The sequence below is a fragment of the Heterodontus francisci genome, chromosome 3 (genome assembly GCF_036365525.1).
Source record: "Heterodontus francisci isolate sHetFra1 chromosome 3, sHetFra1.hap1, whole genome shotgun sequence".
Classification (NCBI taxonomy): Eukaryota; Metazoa; Chordata; class Chondrichthyes; order Heterodontiformes; family Heterodontidae; genus Heterodontus; species Heterodontus francisci.
The window spans coordinates 109,888,540-109,908,360 of NC_090373.1; the positions used below are offsets into that span (position 1 = coordinate 109,888,540).

The 19,821-nt window shown below is 39.9% G+C and overlaps 1 protein-coding gene across 1 annotated transcript in view; it reads left to right on the forward strand.

The window, feature by feature from the left end:
• Window positions 1–19,821, forward strand: part of man1a1 (mannosidase, alpha, class 1A, member 1) — a 511,026-nt gene that overhangs the window by 454,191 nt on the left and 37,014 nt on the right. The window contains exons 6-7 of the mRNA XM_068025440.1: window positions 11,778–11,901; window positions 13,599–13,692. Coding sequence (XP_067881541.1) covers window positions 11,778–11,901; window positions 13,599–13,692 — 218 coding nt within the window. The remainder of the gene's footprint in view (window positions 1–11,777; window positions 11,902–13,598; window positions 13,693–19,821) is intronic.

Consider the following 19,821-nt stretch of genomic DNA (forward strand, 5'->3'; position numbering starts at 1 on the left):
TAAATGGGTGGTTGATGTTCGGCACAGACTCGGTGGGCCGAAGGGCCTGTTTCAGTGCTGTATCTCTAATCTAATCTAAAAAATGGTCAGGCAAGCCAGAGGCGGGATGCTAATGCCATCTGAGTTCAATTAGTAAATCAGGTTCTCAACTCAAAAATGGTTCCGTCATTCCAACAGGGACTAAGTCCACAAGATTCTACCCAATGTATCTGTTTCTTGTTGTAGCAAAATTATTGAAATACTTTGCTATTTCTGAAATGTCCATGTTATATTCAGGCATGACATGAAACGGGAAGACGGTATGTATAATTGTGTGCGTATTATATACCTATGTATGTATTATATTGCAAGACAAGGATATGCAATTATCAGTTACATCATTGGCCTGAATTAAGGAGTTTAAATGTGATGAATTTTTGTTCTTAAATGCCAACATCAGTTGGGATCAAACTATATCTGTAACGTGAAGATGACTATATATTGACAACTTTTTTTATCAAAGTGATTTTCCAACATTATATGTAATCCTGGTAATCTCATTTGGTAATTTGCAGACAGGGTATCAGCTCAATACTAGAATTTTTGTGCAATGAATGGATTTTTCTGCATAAACATAAGCAGTGAAGTCACCAGTACATTCTCACTCAAGTCTCTTTGTAGATTAAATGTTGAATTGGCATGAGACCACATTAGTGCCTGATCGTACAATGAGCTAGTATTTTAGAATTTAAAATTAAAATAAAAGAATATCTGGTTAATGCATATGATCTCACAAAGCTGTAGTAGGTTTGCACTGTGATTTGTGATTCTTGAGCTATAAAAATGTGTGACGGTTGAACCTGAAGACTGGAACTAGGTTCTAAATGTTCTCAAGGTACAGTTGATGTATGAATCCATTGCTGGAGTATATAAACAGTTTAGAAATAGATTTGTAGGAATGGAATGAAGAAAAATTGTAAGGACAAAAAAATGTTTTAAAGTTTTGGGAGAATTTTTCACAGATTTTTAGGGGGGTTAAGTTGGGCTGGCTATTTATTGTCTGTTTTTCAGGCACTACATGGCCTAAGGCACCAATATAGCAGACAGGAAGCGTGCTGCCCACTGTGTTGGGTAAGGACTAAACAAGATGTCCTTTACCTATGCTTAAAGCAGGTGTTGGGTCAATTGCATATGCAAATAAGGGGCCTAACTGTTGCCAGCGTGGCAGCCACAAGGAAAACCAACTTTCAGCATTATCTGCATTGTAAAAAAAGGTTTAGTACTTAACAGGATCATTCCGATTGCTGCCGTTCTTGGTCTCTTGACCCAGGCTTGATTCTTGTCCAAGGCCCTGATTCCATCTCCTGAATCATGATTCTTAACTGAGGCCCTGACTACAAAATGTAACACTTTAGCTATGGGTCCTGCTTTGTTCTTAACTTAATATGACGAGGTCCAAGGCCCGATATCCAGGGCTCCTTGGACCTCATCATTTATGCACGGGGAGGGTGCCAAAAAATGTTCGCTCCCAATTTTAACCCCTGTAATGTAGTAGCTCATGACCATATTTTATTAGTTTAATTTTTTTGAGGGATTTTTCTCAGAATCTTTTTATATTTAATTTCATTGCAGAGATTTACTGTTTGTGTTGTATTTCTTAAACTAGCCAAGTCAGTAGTTTGCCTCCAAACCATGTAAACTTCCTTTTGTTAACCGTCTCTTATATAGAACCATATTAGATGCCTTCTGGAAATTCATAGACACTCCCTTATCTACCACATTAGTCACCTGCTCAAAAAGTTCAACTAGAGTCATTAGGCACAACTTTCTCTTTACAAATCCATGTCGGTTTTCTCTGGTTTATATTTGTCCAAATACTCAATCCCTGTGTCTCCAGTAACAAATTCTAGTAACTTACCCATTACAGACATTAGACTAATAGGCCTATAATTTCCTAATTTATCTCTCCTATCCTTCTTAAATAATGGAATAATATTGGCAATATTCCAATCCAAGATGACAATTCTTGAATATAGTGAGTTTTGGAAGATCATCACGAGATATCTACATGTTCCTCAACTTTTAATACCCTGTGGCGGGGAAGAAAAAAGGTCCTGTTAATTTGTCTACCTTTTGTTTCTCCATTACCAAAGTATGAGTCAATTGATATTGCAGATATAAAAGCAAAATACCGCAGATGCTGGAAATCTGACTTTCAGATATAAAGCCTTCCTCAGCTTTGTCCCACCCCAGACAAAGTAAGTCGTCATTTTCAAAAAAAAAGTTCTGGGTAGAGTGTCTCTTTCTCATGACTCGTATTTTAAGCACTGATAATTATTGAGGGAAGTTCTGAGCACCAGTCCTATATATGATATGAATTGCACATTTAGTTTAAATGGCTAAAGTAGTATGATGGCCTCAAAACCTTTTTTTTCATTCATCTTTGTATTTTTATCTTTGGAGCCTGGGGGAAGAAACAAACTAAGTGTTGATAATGGGTGCTATCTGTTGCCAACAAATATTATGCTTGGCTCAGCATTTGTGTATATTGCAGGTACTGAATATGGGAGTAGTATTTGAGAGTGATTAAACAGTGAACCTGTGTGTTAAATATTTGCTTTAAAAACAATGTATATTGCATTATCCCTAAAGTGCTGAAATAGACACCAGTTAATGGTTAACCACACGTTCATTTAGCGAAGACACCTAAAACCTGATTTTTTAATTCATTCATGGAATGTGTATCACTGGCAAGGCTAGCATTTAGTGCCCATCCCTAATTGCCATGAGAAGTTTGTGGTGAGCTGCCCTCTTGAACTGCCGCAGTCCTTATAGCGTATGTTCACCCACTGTGCTGTTACAAAGGGATTTCCAGGATTTTTGCCCAACAACAGTGAAGGAATGGCAATATATTTCCAAATCAGGATTGTATGTGGCTTGGAGGGGAACTTGCAGGCAGTGGTGTTCCCATGCATCTGCTGCCTTTGCATTTTTAGGTGGTAGAAGTTGCAGGTTTGGAAGTTGTTGTGAAGAAGCTTTGACGAGTTGTTGCAGTGCTTCTTGTAGATGGTACACACTGCTGCCACTGTACACCGCTGATGGCGCGACTGAATGTTGAAGGTGGTGGTTGGGGTGCCGATCAAGTGGGCTGCTTTATCCTGGATGGTGTCAATCACCTTGAGAGTTGTTGGAGCTGCACTCATCCAGGCAAGTGGAGAATATTCCATCACATTCCTGAATTGTGCCTTGTAGATGATGGACAAACTTTGGGGAGTCAGGAGATGAGTTACTCGCCGCAAAATTCCGAGCCTCTGACCTGCTCCTGCAGCCACGGTATTTATATGGCTGGTCCAGTTCTGTTTCTGGTCAATGGTAACCCCCAGGATGTTGATAGTGGGGGATTCAGTGATGGTAATGCCATTGAACATCAAAGGAAGATGGTTATATTCTCTCTTGTTGGAGATGGTCATTGCCTGGCATTTGTGTGGCGTGTATGTTACTTTCTGCTTATGAGCCCAAGCCTGAATGTTGTTCAGGTCTTGCATGTGAACATGGACTGCTTCAGTATCTGAGGAGTTGGGAATGGTATTGAACACTGTGTAATCATCAGCGAACTTTTTCCATTTCTGACCTTACATTGGAGGGAAGGATGAAGCACCCGAGGACACTACGCTGAGGAACTACTGTGGTGATGAACAGGATTTAACTTCACACTCGGTGATTTTGTATTTTGTTGTTAGGCTTTTGCTGCATTTGATATGAGACAGAAAATTATACATAAGACCCTATCCTCTCCACCTGAGCACACATACATGTCAGCTGTGGTGATGTTCCTCTTTCTACCACCTTTCAGGGATCTGAACTTTTAGATAGCTAAGCTTTCTCAGCAGTTTGTACTAAGCTTTGAGATAAAAGCAGATGCTACTAACTGGGTGTAATATGAATTGCGAATTGGTGATATAGAAAACTGAAAAAAAATCACAAATTTCAATTGAACATAAATAGTGAGTGAACAGAACAATGACAAATGGAGTTTGTCATATAATTTTGCATTCCACCTTAGAAAACATATACTGGCCTTGGAGAAAATGTAGCCACAGTTTACCAGGGTGATATCTGAGGTGCAGGGACTGAATTATGAGAGACTGGAAAACCTTGGGATGTCTTCCTTCAGGATGAGGAGAGTAAGAAGCAAACTGATTGAGGTGTATAAAATAATGAAAGGAATTGACTTAATAGGTAATGAACAACTCTTCTTTCCAGTAGGTTCATTCAGAATACTGTGGATGGAATCTAAAAATTTAAGTTACTCAAGTGCAAAGCAAATCATAGGAAAAGTTCTTCATAGAAAGTGTGAGAACATGGAACCCACTGCCCATGAAGCACATGGATGCAGAGTCTATTGTGATGTTTAAAAGACAGATATTTTGAAAAGTGTGGGTTGTTTACGAATGTGGTGAAAAAAAATCAGGGAATTGGGATCAGAGATACAGCTAATTGAAATGGCACAGTAGGCTCAATGGGGTAAATGGCCTCCTTCTTTTCCTATGTACCTGAATCAGAACTGGTCCATTACTTGCTATAGATAATGATTGGGTCTTCATCCATCACAGATTGTGTTGTTTGTCCAAGACTTGCTACCCTCCCGGCCCCCCGAAATGCTAATTCTTTCCACAACATGGTTCAATGGATGTTGACCAATTTTTGGTGACATTCTAGTAGTTATTTTTCATGCGCAAGCCAGGATGTAGATGATGAGCAACATCAAGCTATTTGACTGCAGAGGGATGGCAGCTCCAATGTCCAGCTTATGGACTTGCGCATACTCTGGAAGTCTGGGGTTAAATATCAATCCTTTGAAATGAAACCAAACTTTGTTAATGTGTCATCATACATGTTACACTAATTTGCATTTCAATTCTAACCAACATAAAAATCATCCCAAGGTCTTACAGAAGAGAGAGAAAATAAATAACACTGAGCCATAGAGGGAGAGTTGTGAGGTAAACAAAGTCATGATCAGAAAAGGTTTACTGTTTTTTTTAAATTATGCAGAATGGTAGTTTAGGGAAAGAGGTTCAAGAGTAAGGCTGAGACAGTCCAGGGCTGCCCTATTAGTGTTGAGGCAAAAATATGGTGGTTGGTATAAGGCTGGAGGAGTTTGCTCAGATAGGACAGGGTGGGATTTTACAGGGATTTGAGAGCACGGATTAGTGCACAGGGGGCCAGTATAGGTTAGTGAGGGCAGGGTGATGAGTGGACTTTGTGCAGGACAGGATTCATACAGCTGAGTTTTTAGCCAGTTGGAATTTAAAGACAGTGGATGATTGGTGGCCTATTGAGAGGAGATTGGTGAAATTGAGTCTGTAGTTGACAAAAGCATGATTATGGGTTTTCCCAGGTTATATACACAACAATAAAACTGCAAAGTAAGTTGTTGACCTTTTATTGATGGTCAAGCAGCAGCAATTGGCCCACTACTGTAAAGCTACATGGTCTACATAAATGCAATCACCCTAGGTTAGCTTGGGTTGCAGCTGCAATCTGAGAGTTTTATCTTGGCATGCTGTGAAGATGGTGGCAGAATGTTTGTAATGCAGACTGTTTTTATCATTGCTCTTGTCATCGGTAACCAGATCAACATTGTATTTTTAAATTCACTTTTCATTTGGACCGTAATAAGTCTTGTTTGTGAAAGCACAGAGCATGTTTTTTTTAATTCCTTCATGGGATGTGGGCATCGCTGGCTAGGCCAGCATTTATTGCTCATCCTTAATTGCCCTCAAGAAGGTGGTGGTGAGCTGCCATCTTAAACCGCTGCAGTCCATGTGAGGTAGGTACACCTACTGTGCTGTTAGGAAAGGAGTTCCAGGAGTTTGACCCAGCAACAGTGAAGGAACGGCGATATAGTTCCAAGTCGGGTTGGTGTGTGGCTTGGAGGGGTACTTGCAGGTGGTGGTGTTCCCATGCATTTTCTGCCCTTGTCCTTCTAGTTGGTAGAGGTCGTGGGTTTGGAAGGTGCAGTCTAAGGAGCCTTGGTGCATTGCTGCAGTGCATCTTGTAGATGGTGTACACTGCTGCCACTGTGCATCTGTGGTGGAGGGAGTAAATTTCTGTGGATGGGGTGCCAATCAAGTGAGCTGCTTTATCCTGGATAGTGTCGAGCTTCTTGAGTGTTGTTGCAGTTGCACCCATCCAGGCTAGTGGAGAGTATTCCATCACACTCCTGAATTGTGCCTTGTAGATGGTGGACAGGCTTTGGGGAGTCAGGAGGTGAGTTACTCGCCACAGGATTCCTAGCCTCTGACCTGCTCTTGTAGCCACGGTATTTATATGGCTACTCCAGTTCAGTTTCTGGTCAATGGTAGCCCCTAGGATGTTGTTAGTGGGGGATTTTGCGATGGTAATGCCATTGAATGTCAAAGGGAGATGGTTAGGTTCTCTCTTGTTTGAGATGGTCATTGCCTGGCACTTGTGTGGCACAAGTGTTACTCGCCACTTATCAGCCCAGGCCTGGATTTTGTCCAGGTCTTGCTTCATTTCTACACTGACTGCTTCAGTATCTGAGGAGTTGCAAGAGTGTTGACTAACCACAATAATAGACGCAATGTTACAAGTTGGCTGACTGGAGTCACAGCTAAAAGATTAGCCGGTCAATTGTTGCAGGAGGGGGAAGTAAATTCTGCAGTCCCAACTCTTGCTGATCTCCCAATAGTTGTTAAAAATACAATAATAGGGTGAATAATTAAGGCTCCATAGAATTATAATTTTATTCTATCTTCCGTAATCTTGTATGCTGTGCTCATTTATGTTGACCTCAAATTATCCTTGGCAGCCTCTATTGATCACACTTTCCTTTAAGGAGTAGGCTAACTTCTTCTCTGATCCATCTAAATTTACATACAATTTGAAGTCAAATTTGCAGTGAAACATCTCCAGCTGTTTACACAAGGTGTTGGCTGGTTCTTTTTTGTGTTCACATTGTGCTACAGAGGGGAACCTAATTGGCTACAACAGATATCTCGGAATGGTTGTTTAAATGTGTATGTTAATTTTATTTGAAATTGCATTGTTTTTACTTTTTAGAACCGCTTGAATTTCATTTGGTGCCTTATCACATATGCCACAAACATCCTGATGCACTTCACATTCAGTGCTGTTATGTAAACTGAATTGGCATGGGATCTTTAAAGTCCATCAGAACAGGTCTCATCTCTGACCATGCAGTACTCCTTACTGCTCCTCATATCCTCCTCCTCTGGTGACAGCCTGGATTATGTGCTCAAGTTTTGGAGTGAGGCTTAAACCCATGACTTTGTGACTCGCAGGCAAGAGTGCTAAAAACTGAGATACAAACCTTTTTTTTTAAGTTTCTGTGCAGTACAAGCATATCATGGATGAGATTCATTTTTTTATAAAAGCAAATATAATATTTTGTGTGAAAGTTATGGATTTGTATGTTTGAGACCATCCAATAATGAAACAATTTATTTGCAGCTGAAAATTTGAACCATTTTCTGTCACACAAAATTTGCAAATATTTTAACAGGAATACATGGAGTCACAGCGGAGACGCAGACCATTTGGCCCAACTAGTATACATAATGTTTACCTTCCATGCAAGCAAATAGCTTGAATCACATTAACCCATCTTGTTGCCATGACCCTTCAGTCTTTTTTTTTCTTCAACCACCGATTCAATCTATTCTTGAATGTTGGCACAGTTTTTGCCTCAACCAATAATTCTGGCTGCGAATTCCTGATCCTCTCAACTCTTGCTGCTTAACCAATTCTTGGTAATATAGGCTTTAGAACTTGTTTATGCCGCCTTCAATAATGCATCCACATTTGACATTGAGTAAATTGTACTCCCTTTTTATCAAAAAATGAGCCATTGAAGTATTAATTTCGGTACTTTCTATGCTAAGTTTTTGTGGTTTCAGTTAATTCATCAGAGTTGGACAGCAATCCTTTCTGTCTAAATTATGAAAATACAAGAAAAAAGAATGAACTGAATTTAGGCAGTACAATTTATGTCTCTCAAACCATCCTAAAGCACATTCTATCTAATTAATTCCATTGTCAGGTGCAGTCACTATAGCTAAATGCTGGAACCAATTTCATCGCAGCAAAATCCCACAAACAGCAATTTAGGTGAATGGTCAGTTAATTTGCTTTTTGGTGCTGCTTGAGGAAATAATTAGGGCCTTGACATTGGAAGAACTCTCTGCTCCCTTTCAAATAATGCCATGGGATCTTAAGCATCCATCTGAACCAGCAGAATAGCCAAATGTAGTTTTGGTTTAATGGTTCATTCAAAGAATGCCACCTCCATTAATAGAGTGCTCCCTCAGTACTGCATTGAACTGTCAGCCTAAATTATGTGCTCAGTCCTTCATTGCAGCTTGATCCCACAAGCTTCTGACTGGACCAAGTTCACAGGGTTAAGGTAAATCATTTTCCATTTAAGAAGTAGAAATGTAATAAATACTAATTATAATTCAATGCAGTCGACATCACTTCTATTGGGCAAATTGGTGTTCACGCAGTTGGGCTGCTTTAGGAGGTGGATGGTATAACGAGTAGTGCTTCTCAAACCATTAACCAGTCTTTCAAAATGCCCCAAGTTATCAGTGTATGCGGGCTCAGAAACATTATTTATACCACTTGTTGGATAAAGTAAAAAAAAACGATTCATTTCATTATAGAGCACATAATTGTACTGTACTTCACAGTTTGAATCCGAGCAATCCAATTGTCTCAGGTGAAGTACTCTGTAATCTGCTTTTTTCTTGCAGTATGAGCAACAAACGTTAACCATATTCTTAGCATATCCCAGTCTGACTCTACATTGAGTTTCTACTGCACAAGGTGCTAAAACTACAGAGTGAACATCAGCTATAATCGTTGCGGTGGATATTGCTGTAGTGCAAACTGTAACCCAACATTATGTAGCCATGCTAATCGTACTAATATGCGATGCAAACAGCTGATTGAAATAATCCGGAACATTTAATAAGTTATAAACTATGCTTTGTCATAGATATCAACGAGAATGGAGAATGGCTATCATTAGCACAGCAAGTATATGTGCAGGCGAATGTCTCATGATATGGGATAGGTTAAGGATCTTTTATTGCTTTTAGAGATAACTTGTGTTCTCAAACAAAGGATTTATATTTTCATCATCTAAAGCCCCTCAGTCAAATGCCCAGTGCTGTGGCAGAAAGCTGAGAGAGAATGCTACAAAACTCTGTTAAACCCAGTGACTGAAAAAAGATCCCTTTTATTCCTTCTATTTAGTGTATGAGCTGGAATATCCCTATACCAATGGCTAATTATAAGACTCAATGAATATTCAAACGTGTCTTGGTTGGGTAGCTTATATATTGGGTAGAGTATGCGCACAAATTCTACTTGTGGCTCCCATAATAGGTATTGTTTCATGAAATGTGTTGTGAATTTTAATACACTGCATGAACTTAAATTGAAAAAAAATGTCCATACTTCAGTAGAAGATTTTTAATTTACCTGCCCAGCAACTAACAATGTGATGACACCATTTTTCTTTAGCTCTTATTTTTCATAATTTATTATTTTTGGGTGGGAAGCTAATTGTTCAGTGGTCCTTACGTTAACTCTGCTCTACTGAATCAAAATGATGGCCATGCGATTGATCTAATGCTCTTAAGTGAAAGCTTGCTTTTTGCCATTTAACACTGCATGAAGCTTCTTGCCCAAGCTTTTTAACAAAATTCCTTCTAGCAAACTCCAATATGTATAGGGTGTATGAAGTCCCTATTTAGTTTCTATTTTAACGCTGGGCTGCTGGATTTTACTGCAGTTTAATGCTGTTCCTCAGCTGCTGGTCCATTCACTCTATTGCTAATGTTGCCAATCCTGTGGTTATATATATATATATTTCTTTTTATATTTTCATTATTTTTCTTCCTAGCTTGGGATGTATAATTTTTAGATGCTTTCTTTATTTTGCTCTTGGTCACATATTATTTCTCCTTCAAATAATCTGATTACTTTTTTCACTTTGAAGTCCCCTCAGTACTGCTGTACCTACCCACTGCATGCCCACTAAATAATGTACAAGTGCATTTACAGATAAATCACTTACATGCTGTGTAGGTAAAAGATTATAGGTAAAGTATGAAAGGAAAAATTTTGAATACACTTTAACAAAAAAAAAATGGAATTTTCTAGCTATTCTGATGGGGTCGAGCAATCAATCTGAAAGTCGTGACTCACTGCTGACTCTCCACAGGACCACGTTTCCCACTGCTCCCTTCCACTCAACTTTCCTAAATGAAGGTTGTGTCCCACTCCTTTTCTATCAGTGTTGCTTCTTGCCATTTCTTGCCACTCCTCTTCCTTCATGTTGTGCACATTAATGCTATAGCAGCATAATCAGCAACAGCCAACAGCAGGATATTCTCATACTAGTTCAGCTTATCGGAAAGGGAGAGCTGGCAATCTGAATACAATGTAATATCCACACTTCAAGAATAGAAAATCTCCATGTTATGTTCGCGCCACACATGTGCCAGGCAGTGACTATCTCAAGCCAGAGAGTATCTAACCATCTGCCCTTGACATCCAATGGCATTACAATCGCTGAATCCCCTGCTATCAACATCCTGCGGGTTACCATTGACCAGAAACTGAACTGGAGTAGCTATATAAATACTGTGACTACAAGAGTAGGTCAGAGGCTGGGAATCCTGAGGCGAGTGGCTCACCTCCTGACTCCCCAAAGCCTGTCCGCCATGTACAAGGCACAAGTCAGGCTTCTGATGGAATACTCTCCACTTGCCTGGATGGGTGCAGCTCCAACAACACTCAAGAAACTCGACACCATCGAGGATAAAGCAGCTCGCTTGATTGGCACCCCATCCACAGAAATTTACTCCCTCCACCACCGACGTACAGTGGCAGCAGTGTGCACCATCTACAAGATGCACTGCAGCAATGCACCAAGGCTCCTTAGACAGCACCTTCCAAACCCGCGACCTCTACCAACTAGAAGGACAAGGGCAGCAGATGCATGGGAACACCACCACCTGCAAGTACCCCTCCAAGCCACACACCATCCTGACTTGGAACTATATCGCCGTTCCTTCACTGTCGCTGAGTCAAAATCCTGGAACTCCCTTCCTAACAGCACTGTGGGTGTACCTACCCCATATGGACTGCAGCGGTTCAAGAAGGCAGCTCATCACCACCTTCTCGAGGGCAATTGGGAATGGGAATAAATGCTGGCCTGGCCAATGGCGCCCACATCCCATGAATGAATACATTTTTTTAAAAATGTGGCTCACAAGCAGTGGGTTGGCTACTCTGTGATAGACTGTACATAAAACATGTTCAAAATTCAGTAAGTGATCTGTTCTGGTTCATAAAGCTGATTGAAATATTTCAATAAACTAAAGTTTATATCTCAACAGAATAAGATAGACTCCAGGGTTACTCCAGTTTTTAAATTTAATAATTCTGATATGCTTAATCATAAGTTGCAATTTTATCAGGTGAAATTTGCAGACTGTCCATGGCTGTCTGTTTACAAAAAGTAGATGAATACAAATTCAGCTGTTAACACCACAACTGATAAATTCAGTTTTGCTGGTGACATTGGAAACTGCAGATTGTTTTGCAAAGTTTGGCTGTTTGTTCCATTGTGTTTTAAGTATTTGGCTCATCCGCTTCAAATATTTTGATATGTATTTGGCAGAAAACAATTTGTATGTTTTAAGCAACTTTACTACTTTCTACATTGAATGCTTTTACAGTGGAATTGGTCGGAACTGGCCTTGGGCCTCAGGAGGTAGCAGTATCTTGGCTGAATTTGGCACCTTGCATCTCGAGTTCATGCATTTAAGTCAACTGTCTGGAAATCCAGTGTTTGCAGAAAAGGTCAGTTACCATAATGTACCAATTTTAATTTGTTTACAAATTATTGAATATTATGCTGAATAATTAGGACCCAAGTAGTCCAAAACTCCTCTAAATGTTGAGTCATTTCAAACACCTCTTTCTCACAAAATATCTTGGAAGATTGTTGTATATTAATTGATAAAGTGGATGTGTTACCTAACAAAAACAGTCTCCTCAAACACCATTTCCTCATCAAAGGACCATGCAGCTAAATCCCTTTGAGCTGAGCACATAGAAACACAAACATTTACAGCACAGAAGGAGGCCGGCTGAAATAAGAGCTATCCAGCCTAATCCCACTTTCCAGCTCTTGGCCCATAGCTTTCTAGGTTACGGCACTTCGAGTGCATATCCAAGTGTTTTTTTTTAATGCAATGAGGGTTTCTGCCTTTACCACCCTTTCAGGCAGAGTGTTCCAGATCCCCACCACCTTCTGGGTGAAATGATTTCTCCATTCCCCTCTAATCCTTCTGCCAGTTACTTTAAATCTATGCCCTCTCTGCTAAGGGTAATAGGTCCTTCCTATCCACACCTTCAAGGCCTCTCTCAATTTTATACACCTCAATTAAATCTCTCCACAGACTCCTCTGCTCCGAAGAAAACACCCCCGCCTATCCAATCTTTCCTCATAGCTAAAAATTCTCCAATCCTGCCAACATCCTCATAAATCTCCTCTGCACCCTCTCTGGTGTGACCACACCCATCCTGTAATACGGTGACCAGAACTGTACGCAGTACTCTAGCTGTGCTAACCAGTGTTTTATTCAGGTCTAGCATAACCTACCTGCTCTAGTAATAAAAACAGAAAATGCTGGCAACATCTGTGGAGCGAGAAACAGAATTAATGCTTTAGGTCTGTGACTCAGCTAATAAAGGAAAGTATCCCGTATGCATTCTTAACCACCTTATCTACCTGCCCTGCTACCTTCAGGGATCTGTGGATATGCACTCCAAGGTGTCTCTGTTCCTTTATGTTTCTCAGTATTCTATCAGTAATCTTGTATTCCCTACCATGTTAGCCTTCCCTAAATGCATTACCTCACACTTCTCCAGATTGAACTACATTTGCCTCTTTTCTGCACACTTGACCAGTCCATTGATATCTTCCTGCAGTCCATAGCTTTCTTCCTCATGATCAACCACAAGGCTGCAATATATATTATGTTGTATTTAAAGCAGTGTAGGGTGAGTTGCCCTCGTACTACTTTTTTTGCTCCTCTGTGTTCCTTTGTGAAAGAGCCTCGCACTTTGTTCTATGCATGATCATAGTAGCACAACCAAGATTGGAAATTCAGCTTGTGGAGAATTGTGCACAGTGATGCAGCATATTGGACCACAACATCATCTACTCCTCCAACTGAAAACTATGCCTTGAATCACAGAAACACAAAAACATTGCTTTTTGCCTGAAATATTTTTGATTCACAAGTGAGAATTTTCTGACTTGATATAAAAATAAAATTTAATTTATACTGATTTTGACGGAACGTCTCACATTTGAGCTACAATTGAAGCAGAGAAAATATTTGAAACCTAATTAAATATAAATTAGGTTTTGGAGCAGAAGCTTTGATTTTTTTTGGTTCAGTTTTGAAGTTGAATCTGCTTTTATCATTAAGTAGGCAATTTTATCAATTTAGAAATTCAAAATGCAATAATTCAGGCTGTTTTGACAGATGATGAACATTCGAAAAGTTTTGCATCGTTTGGATAAACCACAAGGACTGTATCCAAATTACTTGAACCCCAACAGTGGTCAGTGGGGTCAACGTAAGTAAATCCATTTGAAAATTAACTTTTTTTTCAAAAACCAAGTAAGTGCATGGTTCTTGATCCTCGACTACTTATACGCATATCAGGTTTAATCCATAAGAACACTTTTTGTCACATGCTGCAGTTTTATTCTGTTGAGAGACCAGAGAAAAATGACTTTTCACCATTTAGTTACATTCTTCTATGTTCTTTCAGTTGCCAAAATGTTCCTGAAATTTTCAGTCAGCAAAATTGATTAAATTTCCTGCATATTATCTTTCTATTATATGTTGGTCAGCAACTGCTTCATTCAGGTGATGTTTCTTGCTTCCATGTGTTCTTCCTCTCCCCCCACCTCTCTGCTTAGCCTGGTCCCACCTCAAGGCTTCTGTTTACATTTTATGTGTTATGTCAACTCTGTTCAGCTGATACTTTCACTTCAAAACAACTGAAATGTTATAGCAGGTTGAATCTTTGCATATAGTGACAGCTGTGGGTGAGGTGGTGGTAAGACCATATGTTTAGATGGCTTCTGTGTTGAACCAGACTTTTAAATAGTGTCTCGATGCCTTTTCAGCTGTTTGGATGAAGGGTTTGCATTTGTATGTCGAAGTAGGACTAAATCTGACAAAGCAAACCAAATGTAGGTAATGTAACGCTGGGATTTTTTTTTTACATAGTTCTAAACTCTCTAGCCAATTATGATGCATTTCTACAATTTGTTAGTGGTTAGATTGTTTCTGGGTGAGCAGAAGTAGATAAGTGGAGAGTTTTTCCAGTTGAGTATATTGTGTCCTGAGTTCAAAAATAGTTGTATTTCAAATCTACATTGTTTGCAGTATTTTGCAGTCCTATCCTGGCTAAAACATCAGTTTTTTAAAAAATCTCCTTTGGTGGTAAGGACAGTAACCTTGAAAAACTAGTTATAAATTAATTGCAGAATGACTTAGCAATATACAGATACTCTGCCAGCAAAGCAATTCTACAACTGCAACAATTTGTTGATATTCGGTCAACATTCTCTCTCCTGCTAGTACAAAATCTCTCCAGCTGAATGAATACAGTTTATCCTTCCCTTGTGTTCTCTTCCTTTGTTGAAGGTTCATGCCAGAGTGCAGCTACATAGATGTTAAATGTCCTCCGGCACCACTTGAAAGAGAATATTGTCCTCTTCCTTCTTGCCTTGGGTACCGTTCCATGGATGCTGGCTACCCTCTGCTATTATGCCGATTATTCATGTGTGAGGCATGATGGAGAGTCCTTACAGCAGATTTGACAGCAAGATGTATCGCATCAGAGCCTGATCCTGTTCTCCACACACAGCCATGCATTTCTAGCAGGATCGTGATCAGGAGCAAAAAATACTGCATAATTTTAATCATCTTAACCTGGGGCACCGAGACTGACTGTAGTACCTGTACTGTCATTCCAGCTGAGACCTGCAAGCTCAGCACTGATCATGGATCTAACCAAGATCTCCCTGATATGCATGGTTCGGATACTGGCTAAATTTGCTGAGCTAAGCAACCATTCACCACCCTCATGGGTGAATCTAGACAGTAAAGGATAGATTTTCCTTTGATGTGATTTGCAGGCAACTGGCTGGCAGAAAGTGATAATGGCCCAACAGTACTGATGGGGGCTCAGGTTCATTTTGAGGACTGTTGCTCATTAACATAAAGCCAGCTGGCATAAAATAAAAGTGATCCTGGGCAGCCTTCCGGCTCTGCACTGCTGTGATATCAGGCAGACCAGCTGGCCTTTGGACCCAAACAAAGGTAGGTCTTTGGGGAATAATGGGGAGGTTTGCCCCTGCTCCTTCGGCTGGAGCAGTGGCTGAAACTGGATGGTGTTTGGTTGAATCCTAGAATGCTATAAATAGGGTCTTATTTACAGCATAGAATCCTGATTTGCATTTTTAAAGGACCTTTGGGGGATACTGTCATTCAACCATCAGCATTGATGTGACAGTAAGTCATACCCTACCATTTTTAGTACTCTGCTGGCCTATATCTGCATAGTGGATGACCTGAAAATATCTTAATTGTCAAGGAACTTCACCTGAGCCTGATCTTATTCTTAGCTGGCACCCACGTGAACCTTTCACTAGACTGTTTAGATAGTCCCCAGGGTGGAAAGTTTGCCTGGTTTTTCTCCTCCCTAATCTGTGGACCCTAAGCACAAATATTGTGTCCCACCACTTCGCAATTGTGATTGGGTAACTCAGCATAAACAAGAATTTGAATCTCAGACTTTCCTGCTACATATGGAGTGGGATCACATCATATCGTACATTTACTATCTGAGCCCTTCAGGGCAGTTCTTTTCTTCCCACTTCAGTTCCCCATCCCTGCTGCCATATTTTATTTAACACAGCCTCAAAGGAAATAATTTCCCTCTATATAGCCTGTGAGTTACAGTAAGATAAATTCATTTTCTTTGCGGGCACGATAGCGTCTTTTAAGATGTATCTAGACAGATACATGAATGGGCAGGAAGCAAAGAGATACAGACCCTTAGAAAATAGGCGACATGTTTAGATAGAGGATCTGGATCGGCGCAGGCTTGGAGGGCCGAAGGGCCTGTTCCTGTGCTGTAATTTTCTTTGTTCTTTTTGTTCTTTTTTACCTTATTTTAAGATGATTTTGTGCTTAATAAACTGCTATGTCTAAGTCCACATTTGTTATGTGAATGTTGCCACGTGTGCCTGGCTTGGAACCATCTACACTACAACTGCTGTTGACCCAAAAAGAGTGAAACCATTGCCAGGACACGGACATTATATTAGAAAGACTACAGCACCTCATCACATACTCTGGATGTCTCAGAAAGCGTCACAACAAATTAATTACTTTCGGAGTAAATCACTATTGTTACGTTTGCCGGACCGCAAGGCAGATCCCACTAACTGTGCATGAGATGAATGATCAGAGAGGAAAATATTGCTCAGCATACCACGAGAACTCCCTGTTCTTCGACTAGTGTCCTGGAATATTTTATGTGCATCTGATATTAGTATCTCATTCAAAAGAATGCATCTCCAACAATATGGAGGAAAGTACCAGACACGGTATAGTGATCACCTAAAGATTGAAAATACTCAGGAATTATTAACAGACAATGAGCTCATCAAGAGTTTCAGCTAATAGCCATAAATCTCTGTGAGTAAGCCGATCATTTGGATTAATAAATGTTTGTTATTCAGTTTGCTCCACATTTTCTACTATTTTTGCAATCTCTGAATTTTGAAAGGACTCTCAGCTAAATTGCTTGTGTCTGTGTATCACTGTTTCCTCAAAATGAATGTTGAGTTAAAAATTGCTTTGAAAACCTGCCTTTTTGTAGGTATTGCAAAATGAAATGTCAGTATTGATTTTGGCATCTGTGTCATTTCTAGCCTGTTTTGAGATTGAATAACATTTAAAATCAATAAAATGATTCCACGGTAGTGATGGGAGTGCAATAATGGAAGCTAGTGTCTGTTCCTTATCTGAAACCTTGCACTATTCCTGGCTGTCATCTAATATAATCTTGAGACTTAGTAGTTGGCAGGAAAAAAGACAGAGGCGCAAGGGGAGAGCCAACTGTGCAACAGCCCCAACAAACAAATTTCTCTGCAGCACCTGTGGAAGAGCCTGTCACTCCAGAATTGGCCTTTATAGCCACTCCAGGCGCTGCTTCACAAACCACTGACCACCTCCAGGCGCGTATCCATTGTCTCTCGAGATAAGGAGGCCCAAAAGAAGTGTCTGTTCCTTATCTGAAACCTTGCACTATTCCTGGCTGTCATCTAATATAATCTTGTTTTTTTTTTGTAGCTCCCTTCAATATTTGTACCTGTCCCAATGGCCTGTTATTTTGCTGCTCCCTCCCTCACCATTGCAATGCTGCTTGGGGTTGTTTACTCTCCCTGCTGTAGGGACCCAGCCACCTTCTCTACTATCTTTAACCGATGAGGAGGTGGAGAAGGCCATGATACTAGAAAATAGAAACAGTGTTGAGAGGGAAGAAGCTGACCAAGGCATAAATCTCCTTCCTAGCCTTTTTTTGAGTACGCAAAAAAGTATGTAAACACAAAGGAAGTAGAAAAACTTACGTAGAATTTTACAGCAAAGGAACAGGCCCAACATATCTATCTCAATGTTTATGCTCCACATGAGCGTCCTCCCACCTTACCCTACTTGTCATTCCTATCTCCTTTTCTTCCTCATGTGTTTATCTCGTAGCCCCTTAAATACATCCATACTAATTGCCTCAACTACTCCTTTTGGTAACGAGTTTCACCTTCTCACCACTCTGAATAAGTCGTTTTTTTTAATTATTTGATTTCTTGGTGAGTATCTTATATTAATGGCCTCTAGTTTTGTATTCCCTACCCGCCCCCCCCCCCCCCCCCCCCTCCACTCCAAGTGGAAACTTTTCTACACCTATTATCTAGAAAAACTCAGAAGGGTAATCAAGATGAAAAGAAAAACATGTTAGTAAAACCAAAACTGAAAGACTGACATGAGTGAGGAAGAAAATTAACATTTCATGATGCATTTACACTGCAGCCATATGATCTATGCAAAGCAAGTTTGCTTCACTCTGATGCTAAAGTTTAGGAGGGAAAATCTAGAGCCTGAATTGACTCTGAAGTGAAGTGAGACTTCACTAAGTGGTGCTCATCTATTGGGCCCACCCTGCTTCATAGGTAATAGGTAGAAGATTAACTGTAGCGTTCACTTCCAGGGTTAGTGATTAAGGACAACACTATGTCACCATTCAAGATTAGATTAGATGGGTGGATGAATGAAAAAAAGTTCAAGTTTATGGGAGTGTGGTGGACAAGTGTAATTAAAACTATTTGCAGTCTTGGAAGATAAATAGCAACATGGGTCTAGTTGGGCCAAATGGTCTGTTTCTGTGTTGCAACTTTTATCTATTGGTCCAGCTGAGAACTGGTAAAACGTCACCGGCTTAGAGATATGAATTTGACAGGCTGCCCTGGGATTTAAATCTAGTTCTTTCACCTGCAAACCTTGGATTGGGATTTGTGGTTTTTTCCAGTTGTGCGGATTTTGGTGATGAGTATGTCTGTTCAAGCAGGACTTGCTCTTGTGCTTTGTCCAAGCACGTTTAGTTTTCTGCATTGCTCAGAACTTCGATTTTTTTAAATACTATCTCTGTTGGCAGGTCACAACATGTACATGTTTCAAACTTTGTGATTTTTTCATTTAATCTGATATGTAATTATGTGGGAAAGGAACTGATTAGCATTGCAGGGCTGTATTTTCATTAAATATCATAACCATTTTTAAACATTCAACAATATTTCACCTATGGATTTCACACCAGTAAATTAGTATACTTATTAAATGGATTTTTCCCCTCCCCCTTACCCCTCAAACAGTTAGAATTAATCTTGACTGCTTTGGAAGCTGTTAGCTCACAAAAACAGCAGTATACATTTGAAATAATTTCTTCTTGAAATATCAGTTTCTGTCTCTCATTGTTGAAGAACTCTAATTTAGTAAAGAATTTCTGGCACACTGCCAATTTTTGTGTGAATTCATTTAACCTGACTAATCTGACAGCAGAGTGACAGTGAATTGCTGCAGAAATGTGCCTGTAGAATTTTGTCTGCTGCAATAATGCATATAATAACACAGGATATTATTGATGAGTGTCCTTGAAGATTAATGTGCAGTTACTTGTTTCAATTGCAAATGTCAAAGGTTTCCATGGTAATCTTGGAAACCTAAAGATCTGGCTTCCTTTATGCCTTAATTTGCTAAAGTATGTTTTTTTTTGCATGTATGTCTCAAGATTGCCCCCTACATGTGGAAGCTGGTAACATGTTGAGTAACTTAAATGTCTGTTTCCTCTAATTTTACTTTGTTGTGTGCAGTCTGTTTGTTGCACTGCGTAGTCCCTGTAAGATTGCTGCATGCTTGCACACATTAAATGGACTGTTGGTTGTAGGCAGCCTGCTTGGCCCACTGTGTTGTATGTTGCAAATCGGTACAGTTTAGAAGGAACATTGCTTGTAATTACTTCAGGCTTTGTAAACCTTTATTTTTAATTTAGTTGATATTCTTCCCCTTCCACACTGTACACCTTGTCTTTAAGGAAAGGTTAAAGACGTGTTCTCAAACAGCCACTTAG